Source organism: Tachypleus tridentatus, chromosome 4 (genome assembly GCF_004210375.1).
Source record: "Tachypleus tridentatus isolate NWPU-2018 chromosome 4, ASM421037v1, whole genome shotgun sequence".
NCBI lineage: Eukaryota > Metazoa > Arthropoda > Merostomata > Xiphosura > Limulidae > Tachypleus > Tachypleus tridentatus.
In genome coordinates this window covers 8,107,804-8,127,239 of record NC_134828.1, presented here as the reverse complement: position 1 = coordinate 8,127,239, position 19,436 = coordinate 8,107,804, and the positions used below count along the sequence as shown (strand labels likewise).

The 19,436-nt window shown below is 33.4% G+C and overlaps 1 protein-coding gene across 1 annotated transcript in view; it reads right to left on the bottom strand.

Annotated features, from left to right (window-relative positions):
• Window positions 1-19,436, bottom strand: part of LOC143250010 (nuclear factor 1-like) — a 78,288-nt gene that overhangs the window by 18,591 nt on the left and 40,261 nt on the right. The window contains exons 2-3 of the mRNA XM_076500645.1: window positions 19,100-19,255; window positions 11,176-11,367 (exon numbers count right to left, since the gene is read on the bottom strand). Coding sequence (XP_076356760.1) covers window positions 11,176-11,367; window positions 19,100-19,255 — 348 coding nt within the window. The remainder of the gene's footprint in view (window positions 1-11,175; window positions 11,368-19,099; window positions 19,256-19,436) is intronic.

The following is a 19,436-nucleotide window of genomic DNA, read 5'->3' as shown; positions in this document are numbered from 1 at the left end:
TAAAGATATAATCAACCAACACTAATCCATCAAGAGTCAAATTACCTAAAGAGAAAGCGTATAGCTTCACAATAAAGATATAATCAACCAACACTAATCCATCAAGAGTCAGACTACCTAAAGAGAAAGCCTATAGCTTTACAATAAAGATATAATCAACCAACTCTAATCCATCAAGAGTCAGATTACCTAAAGAGAAAGCGTATAGCTTTACAATAAAAATATAATCAACCAACTCTGATCCATCAAGAGTCAGATTACCTGAAGAGAAAGCCTACAGCTTTACAATAGAGATATAATCAACCAACTCTAATCCATCAAGAGTCAGATTACCTAAAGAGAAAGCCTATATCTTTACAATAGAGATATAATCAACCAACTCTAATCCATCAAGAGTCAGATTACCTAAAGAGAAAGCCTATAGCTTTACAATAAAGATATAATCAACCAACTCTAATCCATCAAAAGTCAGATTACCTAAAGAGAAAGCCTACAGCTTTACAATAAAGATATAATCAACCAACTCTAATCCATCAAGAGTCAGATTACCTAAAGAGAAAGCCTACAGCTTTACAATAGAGATATAATCAACCAACTCTAATCCATCAAGAGTCAGATTACCTAAAGAGAAAGCCTATATCTTTACAATAGAGATATAATCAACCAACTCTAATCCATCAAGAGTCAGATTACCTAAAGAGAAAGCGTATAGCTTTACAATAAAAATATAATCAACCAACTCTGATCCATCAAGAGTCAGATTACCTAAAGAGAAAGCCTGCAGCTTTACAATAAAGATATAATCAACCAACTCTAATCCATCAAGAGTCAGATTACCTAAAGAGAAAGCGTATAGCTTTACAATAAAAATATAATCAACCAACTCTGATCCATCAAGAGTCAGATTACCTAAAGAGAAAGCCTATAGCTTTCCAATAAAGATATAATCAACCAACTCTAATCCATCAAGAGTCAGATTACCTAAAGAGAAAGCCTATAGCTTTAAAATAAAGATATAATCAACCAACTCTAATCCATCAAGAGTCAGATTACCTAAAGAGAAAGCCTATAGCTTTACAGTAAATATATAATCAACCAACTCTAATCCATCGAGAGTCAGATTACCTAAAGAGAAAGCCTACAGCTTCACAATAAAGATATAATCAACCAACTCTAATCCATGAAGAGTCAGATTACCTAAAGAGAAAGCCTATAGCTTTCCAATAAAGATATAATCAACCAACTCTAATCCATCAAGAGTCAGATTACCTAAAGAGAAAGCCTATAGCTTTAAAATAAAGATATAATCAACCAACTCTAATCCATCAAGAGTCAAATTACCTAAAGAGAAAGCCTATAGCTTTAAAATAAAGATATAATCAACCAACTGTAATCCATCAAGAGTCAAATTACCTAAAGAGAAAGCCTATAGCCTTACAGTAAATGTATAATCAACCAACTCTAATCCATCAAGAGTCAGATTACCTAAAGAGAAAGTGTACAGCTTCACAATAAAGATATAATCAACCAACTCTAATCCATCAAGAGTCAGATTACCTAAAGAGAAAGCCTACAGCTTTACAATAGAGATATAATCAACCAACTCTAATCCATCAAGAGTCAGATTACCTAAAGAGAAAGCCTATATCTTTACAATAGAGATATAATCAACCAACTCTAATCCATCAAGAGTCAGATTACCTAAAGAGAAAGCCTATAGCTTTACAATAAAAATATAATCAACCAACTCTAATCCATCAAGAGTCAGATTACCTAAAGAGAAAGCCTATAGCTTTACAATAAAGATATAATCAACCAACACTAATCCATCAAGAGTCAAATTACCTAAAGAGAAAGCGTATAGCTTCACAATAAAGATATAATCAACCAACACTAATCCATCAAGAGTCAGACTACCTAAAGAAAAAGCCTATAGCTTTACAATAAAGATATAATCAACCAACTCTAATCCATCAAGAGTCAGATTACCTAAAGAGAAAGCGTATAGGTTTACAATAAAAATATAATCAACCAACTCTAATCCATCAAGAGTCAGATTACCTGAAGAGAAAGCCTACAGCTTTACAATAAAGATATAATCAATCAACTCTAAACCATCAAGAGTCAGATTACCTAAAGAGAAAGCCTATAGCTTTCCAAAGATATAATCAACCAACTCTAATCCATCAAGAGTCAGATTACCTAGAGAGAAAGCCTATAGCTTTAAAATAAAGATATAATCAACCAACTGTAATCCATCAAGAGTCAAATTACCTAAAGAGAAAGCCTATAGCTTTACAGTAAATATATAATCAACCAACTCTAATCCATCAAGAGTCAGATTACCTAAAGAGAAAGCGTACAGCTTCACAATAAAGATATAATCAACCAACTCTAATCCATCAAGAGTCAGATTACCTAAAGAGAAAGCCTACAGCTTTACAATAGAGATATAATCAACCAACTCTAATCCATCAAGAGTCAGATTACCTAAAGAGAAAGCCTATAGCTTTACAATAAAAATATAATCAACCAACTCTGATCCATCAAGAGTCAGATTACCTGAAGAGAAAGCCTACAGCTTTACAATAAAGATATAATCAATCAACTCTAATCCATCAAGAGTCAGATTACCTAAAGATTAAGCCTATAGCTTTCCAATAAAGATATAATCAACCAACTCTAATCCATCAAGAATCAGATTACCTAAAGAGAAAGCCTATAGCTTTAAAATAAAGATATAATCAACCAACTGTAATCCATCAAGAGTCAAATTACCTAAAGAGAAAGCGTATAGCTTTACAGTAAATATATAATCAACCAACTCTAATCCATCAAGAGTCAGATTACCTAAAGAGAAAGCATATAGCTTTACAATAAAGATATAATCAACCAACACTAATCCATCAAAAGTCAGATTACCTAAAGAGAAAGCCTACAGCTTTACAATAAAGATATAATCAACCAACTCTAATCCATCAAGAGTCAGATTACCTAAAGAGAAAGCCTACAGCTTTACAATAGAGATATAATCAACCAACTCTAATCCATCAAGAGTCAGATTACCTAAAGAGAAAGCCTATATCTTTACAATAGAGATATAATCAACCAACTCTAATCCATCAAGAGTCAGATTACCTAAAGAGAAAGCCTATAGCTTTACAATAAAGATATAATCAACCAACACTAATCCATCAAGAGTCAAATTACCTAAAGAGAAAGCGTATAGCTTTACAGTAAATATATAATCAACCAACTCTAATCCATCAAGAGTCAGATTACCTGAAGAGAAAGCCTACAGCTTTACAATAAAGATATAATCAATCAACTCTAATCCATCAAGAGTCAGATTACCTAAAGAGAAAGCCTATAGCTTTCCAATAAAGATATAATCAACCAACTCTAATCCATCAAGAGTCAGATTACCTAAAGAGAAAGCCTATAGCTTTAAAATAAAGATATAATCAACCAACTGTAATCCATCAAGAGTCAAATTACCTAAAGAGAAAGCCTATAGCCTTACAGTAAATGTATAATCAACCAACTCTAATCCATCAAGAGTCAGATTACCTAAAGAGAAAGTGTACAGCTTCACAATAAAGATATAATCAACCAACTCTAATCCATCAAGAGTCAGATTACCAAAGAGAAAGCCTACAGCTTTACAATAGAGATATAATCAACCAACTCTAATCCATCAAGAGTCAGATTACCTAAAGAGAAAGCCTATATCTTTACAATAGAGATATAATCAACCAACTCTAATCCATCAAGAGTCAGATTACCTAAAGAGAAAGCCTATAGCTTTACAATAAAAATATAATCAACCAACTCTAATCCATCAAGAGTCAGATTACCTAAAGAGAAAGCCTATAGCTTTACAATAAAGATATAATCAACCAACACTAATCCATCAAGAGTCAAATTACCTAAAGAGAAAGCGTATAGCTTCACAATAAAGATATAATCAACCAACTCTAATCCATCAAGAGTCAGATTACCTAAAGAAAAGCCTATAGCTTTACAATAAAGATATAATCAACCAACTCTAATCCATCAAGAGTCAGATTACCTAAAGAGAAAGCCTATAGCTTTCCAAAGATATAATCAACCAACTCTAATCCATCAAGAGTCAGATTACCTAGAGAGAAAGCCTATAGCTTTAAAATAAAGATATAATCAACCAACTGTAATCCATCAAGAGTCAAATTACCTAAAGAGAAAGCCTATAGCTTTACAGTAAATATATAATCAACCAACTCTAATCCATCAAGAGTCAGATTACCTAAAGAGAAAGCGTACAGCTTCACAATAAAGATATAATCAACCAACTCTAATCCATCAAGAGTCAGATTACCTAAAGAGAAAGCCTACAGCTTTACAATAGAGATATAATCAACCAACTCTAATCCATCAAGAGTCAGATTACCTAAAGAGAAAGCCTATAGCTTTACAATAAAAATATAATCAACCAACTCTGATCCATCAAGAGTCAGATTACCTGAAGAGAAAGCCTACAGCTTTACAATAAAGATATAATCAATCAACTCTAATCCATCAAGAGTCAGATTACCTAAAGAGAAAGCCTATAGCTTTAAAATAAAGATATAATCAACCAACTGTAATCCATCAAGAGTCAAATTACCTAAAGAGAAAGCCTATAGCTTTACAGTAAATATATAATCAACCAACTCTGATCCATCAAGAGTCAGATTACCTAAAAAGAAATCCTATAGCTTCACAATAAAGATATAATCAACCAACTATAATCCGACAAGAGTCAGATTATCTAAAGAGAAATCCTATAGCTTCACAATAAAGATATAATCAACCAACTCTAATCCATCAAGAGTCAGATTACCTAAAGAGAAAGCCTATAGCTTTACAATAAAGATATAATCAACCAACACTAATCCATCAAGAGTCAGATTACCTAAAGAGAAAGCGTATAGCTTCACAATAAAGATATAATCCACCAACACTAATCCATCAAGAGTCAGATTACCTAAAGAGAAAGCCTATAGCTTTACAATAAAGATATAATCAACCAACTCTAATCCAGCAAGAGTCAGATTACCTAAAGAGAAAGCCTATAGCTTTACAATAAAGATATAATCAACCAACTATAATCCATCAAGAGTGAGATTACCTAAAGAGAAAGCCTATAGCTTTACAATAAAGATATAATCAACCAACACTAATCCATCAAGAGTCAAATTACCTAAAGAGAAAGCGTATAGCTTCACAATAAAGATATAATCAACCAACACTAATCCATCAAGAGTCAGACTACCTAAAGATAAAGCCTAAAGCTTCAGAATAAATATTTGATCAACTACCATCAAGAGTTAGATTACCTAAAGAGTAAGCCTATAGGTTAATAATAAATACATAATCAACCACAATTAGAAAGCCTTAATTTTATCTTGTCTGTCCGTTGGATAATTTTATCAATCAAATTAATGTGTTAAGATTATGAAACCTAAATTATAATCATTAGGTATTATTAAACAATAGTTAGTTCTATGGCTGTTCGATTTTACGAATCATTTGCCCGGCATGGCCAGGTGGGTTAAGGCGTTCGACTCGTAACCTGACGGTCGCGGGTTCGAATCCCCGTCGCACCAAACGTGCTCGCCATTTCAGCTGTGGGGACGTTATAATGTTATGGTCAATCTAACTATTGGTTGGTAAAAGAGTAGCCCAAGAGTTGGCGGTTGGTGATGACGACTAGCTGTCTTCCCTGTAGACTTACACTGCTAAATTAGGGACAGCTAGCACAAATAACCCTCGTGTAGCTTTGCGCAAAATTAAAACAAAACATAGGAACGATTTTATTGTTTAAATGTAATTCACTTCACTTGCTTTATGTTGCACGTGGTAAGAGTTTAGATAAATATTTGACTTCGGAAAACCTAATACAGTGCAATATCGGTTTGACTGTTTAACTTGTAAGTTCGGAGTGTAGTCACATGATTAAAAGGTAGTGTGTGAAAGGAAGAATTACTTCACTGTGACTGAGTCTCTAACTAGAAAGAGCGTAGTTATGAAAAAAACCTCTTCTCATTGGATACTCTGAGAAATCTGTCCTCACAGAACCAGCTGTAAAGGAACATGTCTGTCTCTGAAAAACAAAATTGGCCGCCGATATGTTGGAGTTAATCGAGGAAAAAGACGATTAAACACATTTGAAAGATACAACAAGTGTCATACAGTGCTATCATTTCAACAGTGCTTTACAACATCAACCAGAATTCGAATAGTATTAGCCACGAACCAGTAAGAAAAACTCTTGACTCGGTTCAGAGCACAGCTTCAGAAGCAATTTGAATAAACAATGACTGGAGAAGTGGAGTACAATCGGATAAGCCGCATTTCACCGTTGGAAGGTTGTCATTATACACTATTCTAATTCTTGAAAATCTCTAGTGGACTAGATAAAGAATGTGACGTATAAAAATATGACTAGCCTATCGACAAGTATGATTAACTGTAATTGTGCTTCTCTAGAAAAGACCTACACACCATAACAATTGTTGTTGTAACAAATGGTTTATGTAAATTGTGTTTCGACCACTAATTTGTTTGTTGTAACCCAGCCGTCCTGAAATGCCCTGGATTCAACGAAACGTGTCGTCGACGATGGATATGGTGAACATAGTGTGGTTGAAATACTGTTATTATATTGTATTATAGTTCTTGAAAATCTCTGATAAATTGGATAAAGAATGTGGTGTTAAAAATACAATAGAACTAAAATTAATGTCGTTTGTCAGGTATAATTAATTGTGGGTCGTTCAGTTTAGATATTCGCACAGAAAGAATCCAAGATCTCCCTACGTTAGCCGTCCCTAATTTTAAACTGATAGAATACAGGGGAAAGCTATCCAATAGCATCCATTACCAACTATTTGGGTTAGAACAGTAGGATTTGTCTGCCACTTTTGTAACGTCCCCACATCTCAGAGAACAATGAAACGCCAAACAGGATACTTAAATTCACAGTTCAGCACGCTGATCTCAAAGCTACGAATTGTCCGAAGAATATACAGTATTGCTGAGCATTACGGAAATAAAGTTGAATGCCCTAAATATAGCCACTAGTCCTGATAAACAGATTACAGTCACTGAACCCATTAGAGTCCATAGTTCTGAGAAACAGATTATAGTCACTGAACCCATTAGAGCCCATAGTCCTGATAAACAGATTACAGTCACTGAACCCATTACAGCCCACAGTCCTGACAAACAGACTGCATTCATTGAACTAAATACAGTCCATAGTCCTGACAAACAGACTGCATTCATTGAACTAAATACAGTCCATAGTCCTGACAAACAGACTGCATTCATTGAACTAAATACAGTCCATACTCTTCAACAAATGTACACCAAACATTCAACCCATAACAGCCCACACTCCCCGATCAATAAATAAAATCACTGAACCCATTACATCCCATACTAATCGACAAAAGGATACCAATTATTGAACTAATACAGCCCATACTCTTCAACAAACTGACTACAGCCACTTAACACATTACAGCCCAAATTTCTCGATAGACTACAATCGTTGAATCAAGTATAGCCCAGACTCTTCGACAAACAGTCTACAATTATCGGACCAAGTACATCCCATGATCTTGACAAACAGTTCACAATAAATGAATCAAATACAGCCCATAATCCTGAGAAGCATTAAAAAATAATTGAAACAAGTGCAACCCATGGTCCTGAACAAACAGGCTACAATTATTCTATCAGTAACAGCTCACAGTCCTGGAAAAACACACTACAAACATTGAAACAAACACAGCCCCTATTCTTCGACAAATACACTACAATCCTTTAATCAAATACAGTTCATAGTCCTATACAAGTACACTGCAATGGTTAAGCCAGTTACATACAGCCCATAACACTTGACAAAAAGACTACAAAGACTGAACCAATTACAATCCGCAGTCCCAGACAAACTGACAAAAACCACTGAAACAATTACAGCCCGTAGTCACAGACAGACTAGAACCAGTTACTGCCCATAGTCCTAGACAAACAGACCAGAAGCATTGAACCATTTACTGCCCATACACTTCGATAAACTGACAACATTCTGTGAAATCCATGCCACGCCAAGCCCAGCTTAGTATCGTGTGGAAAGTTGATCTATTCGAATAGGTAGTGGTGATGTTAATGCAATCCTTAGTTAGTATGGTTTTTAATAAAAACTTGATCTGGTGTCCGGTATCAGAAGCACAAAGAAATACGAAAATAAATTATTTTCTAGACTCTTGTTGACTATTCATGAACGTTGTTGCTTCTTTTAGGCGTGTGCACGTATTATTCTCGCCGAAGACTCAAGCCTGTTATTGTCATTGTAACACACAACTAATGAGTGAATGAATTCAATTCCAGGATTAGCCATTAGTAACACTAGTACGCGACCCTCTCCACGAACAACTTGTGTCAGAAGGCGGGTTAAATGGATATATTTCTTCTTCAGGTAACCACCCTTTAGAAAACCATAGAAACAGGCCCGTTACTCAAACGACCTTGTATTGGGAGGAATAGCAGTAGTATGATGTGACAAGGGTGGTTACATCCTTTGTACCTCATGAACTGATTGTACCAGTACACCTTCCTTAGTATAGTTTGTTTCACAAAACTATGTACGCCACAGAAATAAACCACGTATTCAGATAAACTTATTTAGAGAGAAATGTACAAATGAATTGTCAGTTGTTAATCATAAATAATAATCACTCTTTTTACTAAGACAGGTAGACTGTAACTGTCGTAGTAGCCGTCTTCTAATATAGTTAGGTTAAAAAAGTGTTGTTGTTAGTTTAAGAGATATGGTCAATACCTCAGTAACATTGTTAGTTTAAGAGATATGGTCAATACCTCAGTAACATTGTTAGTTTAAGAGATATGGTGAATACCTCAGTAACATTGTTAGTTTAAGAGATATGGTGAATACCTCAGTAACATTGTTAGTTTAAGAGATATGGTGAATACCTCAGTAACATTGTTAGTTTAAGAGATATGGTGAATACCTCAGTAACATTGTTAGTTTAAGAGATATGGTCAATACCTCAGTAACATTGTTAGTTTAAGAGATATGGTGAATACCTCAGTAACATTGTTAGTTTAAGAGATATGGTCAATACCTCAGTAACATTGTTAGTTTAAGAGATATGGTCAATACCACAGTAACATTGTTAGTTTAAGAGATATGGTCAATACCTCAGTAACATTGTTAGTTTAAGAGATATGGTCAATACCACAGTAAAATTGTTAGTTTAAGAGATATAGTGAATACCTCAGTAACATTGTTAGTTTAAGAGACATGGTGAATACCTCAGTAACATTGTTAGTTTAAGAGATATAGTGAATACCTCAGTAACATTGTTAGTTTAAGAGATATGGTGAATACCACAATAACATTATTAGTTTAAGAGATATGGTGAATGCCTCAGTAACATTGTTAGTTTAAGATATATGGTGAATACCACAGTAACATTATTAGTTTAAGAGATATGATGAATACCTCAGTAACATTGTTAGTTTCAGAGTGATAGTGAGAAACTTAGTAACATAGTTAGTTTGAGAGATATAGTAACTTAGTGATATTGTTAGTTTCAGAGAGATATAGTGAGTAACTTAGTGATATTGTTAGTTTCAGGAAGATATAGTGAGTAACTTAGTGATATTGTTAGTTTCAGTGGAAGATATAGTGAGTAACTTAGTGATATTGTTAGTTTCAGAGAGATATAGTGAGTAACTTAGTGATATTGTTAGTTTCAGAGAGATATAGTGAGTAACTTAGTGATATTGTTAGTTTCAGGAAGATATAGTGAATAACGTAGTGATATTGTTAGTTTCAGGAAGATATAGTGAATAACGTAGTGATATTGTTAGTTTCAGAGATATAGTGAGTAACTTAGTGATATTGTTAGTTTCAGGGAGATATAGTAACTTAGTGATATTGTTAGTTTCAGGGAGATATAGTGAGTAACAGAGTGATATTGTTAGTTTCAGAGTGATAGTGAGTAACTTAGTGATATTGTTAGTTTCAGAGATATAGTGAGTAACTTAGTGATATTGTTAGTTTGAGAGAGATATAGTGAGTAACTTAGTGATATTGTTAGTTTCAGAAAGATATAGTGAGTAACTTAGTGATATTGTTTGTTTCAGAGAGATATAGTGAGTAACTTAGTGATATTGTTAGTTTCAGAGAGATATAGTGAGTAACTTAGTGATATTGTTAGTTTCAGGAAGATATAGTGAATAACGTAGTGATATTGTTAGTTTAGGAAGATATAGTGAGTAACTTAGTGATATTGTTAGTTTCAGAGAGATATAGTGAGTAACTTAGTGATATTGTTAGTTTCAGGGAGATATAGTAACTTAGTGATATTGTTAGTTTCAGGGAGATATAGTGAGTAACAGAGTGATATTGTTAGTTTCAGAGTGATAGTGAGTAACTTAGTGATATTGTTAGTTTCAGAGTGATAGTGAGTAACTTAGTGATATTGTTAGTTTGAGAGAGATATAGTGAGTAACTTAGTGATATTGTTAGTTTGAGAGAGATATAGTGAGTAACTTAGTGATATTGTTAGTTTGAGAGAGATATAGTGAGTAACTTAGTGATATTGTTAGTTTCAGGAAGATATAGTGAGTAACTTAGTGATATTGTTTGTTTCAGAGAGATATGTGAGTAACTTAGTGATATTGTTAGTTTCAGAGAGATATAGTGAGTAACTTAGTGATATTGTTAGTTTCAGGAAGATATAGTGAATAACGTAGTGATATTGTTAGTTTCAGGAAGATATAGTGAGTAACTTAGTGATATTGTTAGTTTCAGAGAGATATAGTGAGTAACTTAGTGATATTGTTAGTTTCAGGGAGATATAGTGAGTAACTTAGTGATATTGTTAGTTTCAGAGAGATATAGTGAGTAACTTAGTGATATTGTTAGTTTCAGAATATATAGTGAGTAACTTAGTGATATTGTTAGTTTCAGGAAGATATAGTGAATAACATAGTGATATTGTTAGTTTCAGGAAGATATAGTGAATAACATAGTGATATTGTTAGTTTCAGAAAGATATAGTGAGTAACATAGTGATATTGTTAGTTTCAGAGAGATATAGTGAGTTACTCAATTACCTTATCAGCTTGTCTGAGACAATCGATTCGTCGCATTTTGCCTTTCTGGTCTGGATTACTCAGCACGCACGTGGGCCACTTTTTCCCAGTGATACAGAGAACGAAGTCTTCCCGACACTCTTGTGCAATGTCCTTCCGTAACTTCCCTAGTAGGCGGGATGCCCACTTTTGTTTTACCTCTGATCTTTCATTCTGTAAAAAAACGATTTCTTCTTTAGTTACTTCGTTATATGGCATCAGTGAACAACTCGCCAAAGTCAAATAAATCACTTCAATATTTAATTTTCGAAAAACTTATAAAATAGCTCTTCTGTGTCCTTCTGTATTAATGATATTACAGATAGCTGTTATAACAAAAGAAAGTTGACCATTCAACACGAAGTTGAATATGCAAATAAGTTCGTCACATGACAACCACAACCGATATAAAGTCGTGGTGTAATGGAATGTATTATAATTACATTTTAGATTGTTTCGTTGGTTAGACAAGGCCTAGTAAATAGTGACGGCTAGCGCAGATAGCCATCGTGTATTTTGCGCGAAATTAAAAAAAAAATCAAACAGTACTCTAGTGGTAGATCGGTATTTCTGCGGACTCACACCGCTAAAAATGGATTTCAATACTCGTAGTGGGCAAAGTACAGATAGCCCAACGTGTTGCTTTGTGCTCAATTCCAAACGACCAGTCAACTCAATATTGGTAGTAAGGATGTTATAGTAGCTGGTATAACAATATAAGTATCTCAACAAGACTAGATACAAGATTTACCAGACTATGTTTAGGCTAAGACTCACTAACAGATGCAGCAATGTATTCTTCAAGTTCTTATCGTTTGGTTCCAAATATGGCACTTCAAGACGTGTCAGAGAGTTATTTACATTTTAAATGCTTGACAACATGAGCATGCTTGGTTTGGAGTTCGGAAGATCAAAGGTCAACGTAATTTATATGTAATATTAGTAAAATATATTTATTTTTCAATATATATATAGTTAATTATAAACAAAAACAAGCCCAGACTATAATGAAAAACAATTTTCATTTCACTCAACGCTTCAATATTAATATTCTCTCTCTCTCTATATATATATATATATTATATATATATATACATACTATAACCATACTTTTTAAGCCAAAACAAAACACATTAAAATTGAACAAAATACGCTGCCTTTTATTGAAAAAAGGTCTTAGGGTACAAGCTACAACGTGAGATTATAAAATGTATTCTAGGTTTTGGAGGTGACTGAAGAAGTAGGACCTACAATGCGGTGGGGACACACCGTCTATCAGTATATAAAACCATAAAAAATTATGGTTATAATATAATTAATTAGAGGTTGGGATTTGCTGTTTCTAACGCAGTCCTTCCTCATGATTTTGTTTACTTATTTAACTTCATTTAAGTGTGTTTATTTAATTTCACTAAAAATATTTTTTTAATACTTATTATTTGTATTACTTTGAATTGTAGCTTAGTGCATGAATTTAGGACTAACCTCAATATTCGACCTTTGATAAGAGAGATCCGTGGTAAGTTTACAGAATTATAAAGCAAAAAGCCGGGATTTGATTTTCTGAGGCGGGCATAGCGCAGACAACCCGTAGTGTACAAAGAAAACAACAACCTACGAGTCCTAAGTTGGCCGATCCTCAAGAGATATTCCGATTACGGCTGAAAATATTGTAAGAGCGATGATACCAATATGATGAATTAATGCAATCTAATTATTGTAAGCCAGTTTACGACTTTGTATTGCATCTAATCAGGGCATGGCCTAGCGCGTTAAGGCGTGCACTTCGTAATCCGAGGGTCGCGGGTTCGAATCCCCCATAACTCCAAATATGCTCGCCCTTTGAGCCGTTGGGGCGTTATATTGTCATGGTCAATCCCACTATTCGTTGATAAAAGAGTAGCCGAAGAGTTGGCGGTGGGTGGTGATGACTAGCTGCCTTCCCTCTAGTCTTACACTGCTAAATTAGGGACGGCTAGCACAGATAGCCCTCGAGTAGCTTTGTGCGAAATTCAAAAACAAACAAACAAAAGCATCTAATCAGAATAGTATATTAAATTATATAGTGAATGCATTTTTACTTCTCATCTATGTAGGTGGCATAATCATAAATGTATTGAACAAGTCAGTGAATAGTTATTTTAATACGTACTTTAACGTCTTTACCGTGACGAGATAAACAAAAACTGGATAGTTAATAATTAAATAATTACCTTCGGGTTTAAGTGTAGAGGTCAATGTGTTACTGACCTATGAAAATGAAAAGTTAGTCCAGCTGTTCGACGAATGAGACTCGTGCATACACGACATTTCCAGCTTTTTCACATAGGGATAGTTTGTTATCACGTTCTCTGGGACACAGTGGACGTTTTAGAAGCTTACATTTCTATTGAGTATTTAGAAACAGGTTAAAAATAAAAAAAATCAATTGTTTGAACTCTTTCAGTTTGCTTTACTTTGAGATGTGCGATTTGTTTAATTAAATAATTCTAAATTTAGAACCCCAGTGCTTGAAAACAATACCTTCCACTCAACAGTTTTTCTTGAAATACAAAAATGTTCGCAGTGGTAAAACACCTTCAAAGCTACGACGTAGACTAGGGACCCAAATGGTTCCTATTGAATGCGAGGAGACTTTAGCATAAACACTTCATATTTCTCAAGGTGATCACTAGCGTGTGAGTACCTGTCAATATATATTAATCATAGTATACTTTATAACTCAATTATTACTAAAATATTTATAGAAAAAAATGTTTATTAACACACGTCGGCTCACATGTTGATACATTTACGTCATATTGCATTATGGAGGCCAGCACAAACAAAACTGTCAGCAAGACATGAGTATGGGTTGCGTGTGAATTAAATTAAGACAAACTTCGGTCCCATTTAATCCAACTAGTATTCTAATGCATCTAGAATACTTTCATTTAACTAGATACAACTTTCATCAATGCATCCTAGTCCTCACCATCTGCACCTCTCGTCAGTAGAATCCTCAGTCCTTATCATATGCACCTCTCTTCAGTAGAATTCCAGTCCTCATCAGTTCCATCTAGTACATGATATTTGTGAGGCTTTGGAAGTTGTAGGGATATATCTCGGTGATGGTGGTAGAACAGGCACAACAAAACAAGTACACAACTTCTCGATATCCTTGGTCATAACAAATAGCCAAGATTAAAACTGAAGAGAGTTACTTATGAAATTTCAAGGGACTAAGTCCTCCTTGCAGCAGACGCTTGATAGAAAATTAGGTCTCCATATTACATTTCTTACAAGTATCAATTTTTTTGAATTCACGGAGGAACCTTCCAAACCATACATGCCGTTTTCCATTACCACAGTGAGTCGTTTTAGTATATTAATAAGATTACTTGTTTCTGTTAAGATGTTACTCAACAATATTTTTTGTTTACTTACGGATAACATAGAATAGTAATAAAAATTGTCACTGAGATCTAACATTAAAAAGATAAATAACAATTTATCATCTGTTATTTTTTTTGTTATTTTTTGGGAAAGTCACATTAGGCTGTCTGCAGTGTTCATCGTCGGGAACTGAACTCCTGATTTTACATACTTAGATGTGTTACAGGCTAAAACTCACAAGAGCGATTACGTTTAAGTAAACAACTGGCCCCCTAGTGGCACAATGATGTGCCTATGGACTTATAACGATAGGATTCGGATTTCGATACCCGTGGTTGGCAGAGAACAGGCAGTCCATTGTGTTGCTTTGTGCTTAACTTCACAGAAACAAAAACAACTAATTTTTTTAAAAAGTAATACTTGTAAGATAAAAATGGAAAAGTTACAAATATGTTCACTATTATAGATTTTTTAATGTAAAATGTATGCGTGCTTCATCCTTAAAAATGAATTTATAACAAATTATTTCCTTCTATCTGACTGATGTTTTATAACAAATCAAAACTTGTTGAGCAACAATTATGTTTCCTAGCAACTACAGTAATGCAAAGATTGAGTTGACCGTGACACCATCTTTACTCGGCCCGTCTCGGCAACAGACGGTAAAATTAGTTTACTATAAACACACAACTTAGCATTCTTAGTTCTGGTAATGGATAAAAATATAGTTCACCATGACAAATTTGATTACGTAACGCTGTTACTTATGTATCAACTGTTGTTTATTTATTGGTTTACTGTTAACAATCTACGACTGTCTTTCTTAACATAAGATGTGCTTGGACTCTATAAAAGTACGTTCGTCAATTTCTATCTTCCTTAGTGATTTCAGAAACTCTTGTAATGACACCCACTGAATAAAGATTTTATAAACACCGAGTATACGCTTAAAGTACGTTATATAAAAACGAATCTATGATAATTTCCCAAACATTCTAGAATATTTTCCTTCTTCCATTAGTTTCTTTCGTTTTCTTGTCTATTATTTGCTCTTCGTTAGGTTTCTCTTACAAACTGATTTGCTATTTTCTTGAAGTGATATCTCTTCGTACATTTCGGTACATCTTTAGGTTTTTGTATGTTTACCCTTAAAACCTGGTCTATTATTTGTTTTTTTTAAATAAAATTCTCCTTAAATTCTGGTCTATTTGTTTTGCTTTTCATAAATTTCCCTTTGAATTCTAGCCTGTTATTTGCTTTGCATAATTTACCCTTTTTATTTTGACCTATTGATTGTTTTTCATAAATTTACCCTTACATTCCGATCTATTATTTAGTTTCTCATAAATTTACCCTTAATTTCTGATACTAATTTTTTTTTGTTTTTCATAAACTTTCTCTTAAATTGTGATCTGTTATTTGATTTTCACAAATTTCCCCTTAAGTTCTGGTTTTTTGTTTGTTTTTCATACATTTTCCCGAGAATTGTACTTTTTTGCTTTTTAGAAATGCCCCCATTGAATTCTAAGTTGATTATTTACATTCCATAAATTTCCCCTTACATTCTGGTCTATTCCTTGTTTCTCATAAAATTTCCCCTTACATTCTGCTATATTCCTTGTTTCTCATAAAATTTCCCCTTACATTCTGGTCTATTACTTATTTGTCATAAAATTCCCCTTACATTCTGGTTTATTACTTATTTCTCATAAAATTTCCCCTTACATTCTGGTTTATTACTTATTTCTCATAAAATTTCCCCTTACATTCTGGTATATTCCTTGTTTCTCATAAAATTTCCCCTTACATTCTGCTATATTCCTTGTTTCTCATAAAATTTCCCCTTACATTCTGGTCTATTACTTATTTGTCATAAAATTCCCCTTACATTCTGGTCTATTACTTATTTGTCATAAAATTCCCCTTACATTCTGGTCTATTACTTATTTCTCATAAAATTTTCACTTACATTCTGGTCTATTATTTGTTTCTCATAAAATTTCCCCTTACATTCTGCTATATTCCTTGTTTCTCATAAAATTTCCCCTTACATTCTGGTCTATTACTTATTTGTCATAAAATTCCCCTTACATTCTGGTCTATTACTTATTTGTCATAAAATTCCCCTTACATTCTGGTCTATTACTTATTTCTCATAAAATTTTCACTTACATTCTGGTCTATTATTTGTTGTTCATAAATATATAATTAATTTCTGGTTTATTGTTTAGCTCTAATATATTTCCCATCAACTGTGGTCCTTTTTTTTTTTACTTTTCACGGATTTCCTCTTACATTCTGTTGTTTTTCACTTCTCATTTAGTATTGTATTCTGCTTCTATCTATCCATAAATTATTTCTAAATTCATTATGCTAGTAGTTTATTGGCTGCTTTTCATAAACCCCCCAAGTCTGAAGGCTGCTTACAACGTTAAAAACCAGGTTTCGATTCCCGTGGTGAGCATTGCACAAACGTATCATTAAGTTGCTTTGTACCTCTCATAAAAAAATAACCAAAAATAAAAAAAGCTTTTAATAACATTTATTTTAGATTATAATATACGATTTGCTTTTACCTATTTTCCCTTAAATGCCGCAATGTTATTTATATCCTTCTATACCGTACATTTAATCCTGTCTATTTCTTCAATAATCAGTAACATACAAACGATTAACAACATCAGAATAATACTGAATATCAGATTAAGACATAAGTCGTTCCATAAGTCGATCACCCAATAAACAGAGGACTGGAATAAGTACTGACATACACTTAAAAATGTTAAATACATTTTGTCTTAGTTTCGACTATCAAAAACAATACCGATAGATTTTGTTTAATACATAAAGTTGAAAGATACGTTAACATGCATAATAAACCATAAAATGAGCTATGAAATTAATTTCTGATTGGAGGTCAGTGTTTTAGACCAGACCTTACGGGTATCTTCTTACATACAAAAGGGCGTGGAAATATATACACAGAGGTAGATTATTCTAATATGACGGTTGACGGGGGGGGGGGCAATCGGTAGTAACAATTCCAACAAATCTACACTACTCGTGGATGGTCGAACCAGGCGACGTTTATAAATCATGTTACCGCACGCTAGGTAAACCAGTTATTAAGTCTAACATTTCTTTTAGACGTCATTAAAAGTTCATTTCAAATTGTTACGGACCAATGATTATCAGAAAAGAAGATCCTTCGATGTGAAAGAAATTTCTAGCTGACAACTCTCGTGTACATCACCTATAATAAAATCAAAGAAACAAGTTTAGGTAAAGGATAGATTTGGCACAACATTTATCTGTTTTTCTCCAGTTTCCGGGGATTTCCCGGGCCCATTAATTTTACTACCATGTACGATAATAGTCTCGAACAGCCCCATTATTTCAGATTTAGATAAAGCAGTTTTTCGTAACAAGAATTTTATTCAGCTCTCCCAAAATGTTGAAAAACGTGGTTCACATTTAAGACAGGATTTTATGAGTATCTGTGTGTCTTCAGTTTGATTAATCAAGATTTATCACACAAAAAAATGATTACTATGTACGACAGTTAGCAGCAACTAAAATATAATTAAACTGTTTGGGTAAAAGAATGTGCTACTGGATGAAATAGCCGATGTTCCGATTGTCTCGTTTCGTTTTTCCTCTGGATACAGAATAAACACATTAATGTCAATTACCAGACTTAGCTAGTTTCTGATAAAGTCAAACAAACATTACAGTTAATAAACAGAAATAAAAATCTATAGAATATTCCCAAACAGTTTCTGATGAAGTCAAACAAACATTACAGTTAATAAACAGAAATGGAAATCCACAGGATATTCCCAAACAGTTTCTGATGAAGTCAAACAAACATTACAGTTAATAAACAGAAATGGAAATCCACAGGATACTCCTCAACAGTTTCTGATAAAGTCAAACAAACATTACAGTTAATAAACAGAAATGGAAATCCACAGGATACTCCTCAACAGTTTCTGATAAAGTCAAACAAACATTACAGTTAATAAACAGAAATGGAAATCCACAGGATACTCCTCAACAGTTTCTGATAAAGACAAATAAACGTTACAGTTAATAAACAGAAATGGAAATCCACAGGATACTCCTCAACAGTTTCTGATAAAGACAAATAAACGTTACAGTTAATAAACAGAAATGGAAATCCACAGGATATTCCTAAACAGTTTCTGATAAAGTCAAACAAACATTACAGTTATTAAACAGAAATGGAAATCCACAGGATATTCCTAAACAGTTTCTGATAAAGTCAAACAAACATTATAGTTAATAAAATAAATGAAAACCCATGGGACACTCCTCAAAAATTTCTGATAAAGTCAAACATTACGGTTAATAAATAGAAATATAAATCTATAGGATATTCCTCAACAGTTTCTGACAAAGTCTAACAAAGATTACAGATACGAAACGGAAGTGGTAAGCTAACCAAGATGGCGCTAATCGACACGTGTTTTTTGTAATCATAAAGGATAAAATAAAACGTGATATTTACGTGTAGGTCCTCCTTACACCTCCTCTCTTCTTCCACAGACATACGTTTGTCATGCTTCTTGAAGTACTTCCGCTTGGTAGCTTGCAGATTAAACCACATGTAGGAGAATGTTTTAACATGAGGCAGGAGAGCCTCAATAAACGGATGGAATTCATCCTGCACAACCAAAAAAGTAAACAAAACTGAAACTTAAAAAAATAATCATAAATAATGTTGCATGCTTACGAAATTGAAACATTAGTTCTTTTAAGTTCAAAGTGATACTTACAACTGTGAACAAATTACATTGTAAAACTGTTTTTACTGTTACATGAAGTGATTGTACTTATTTTCATTA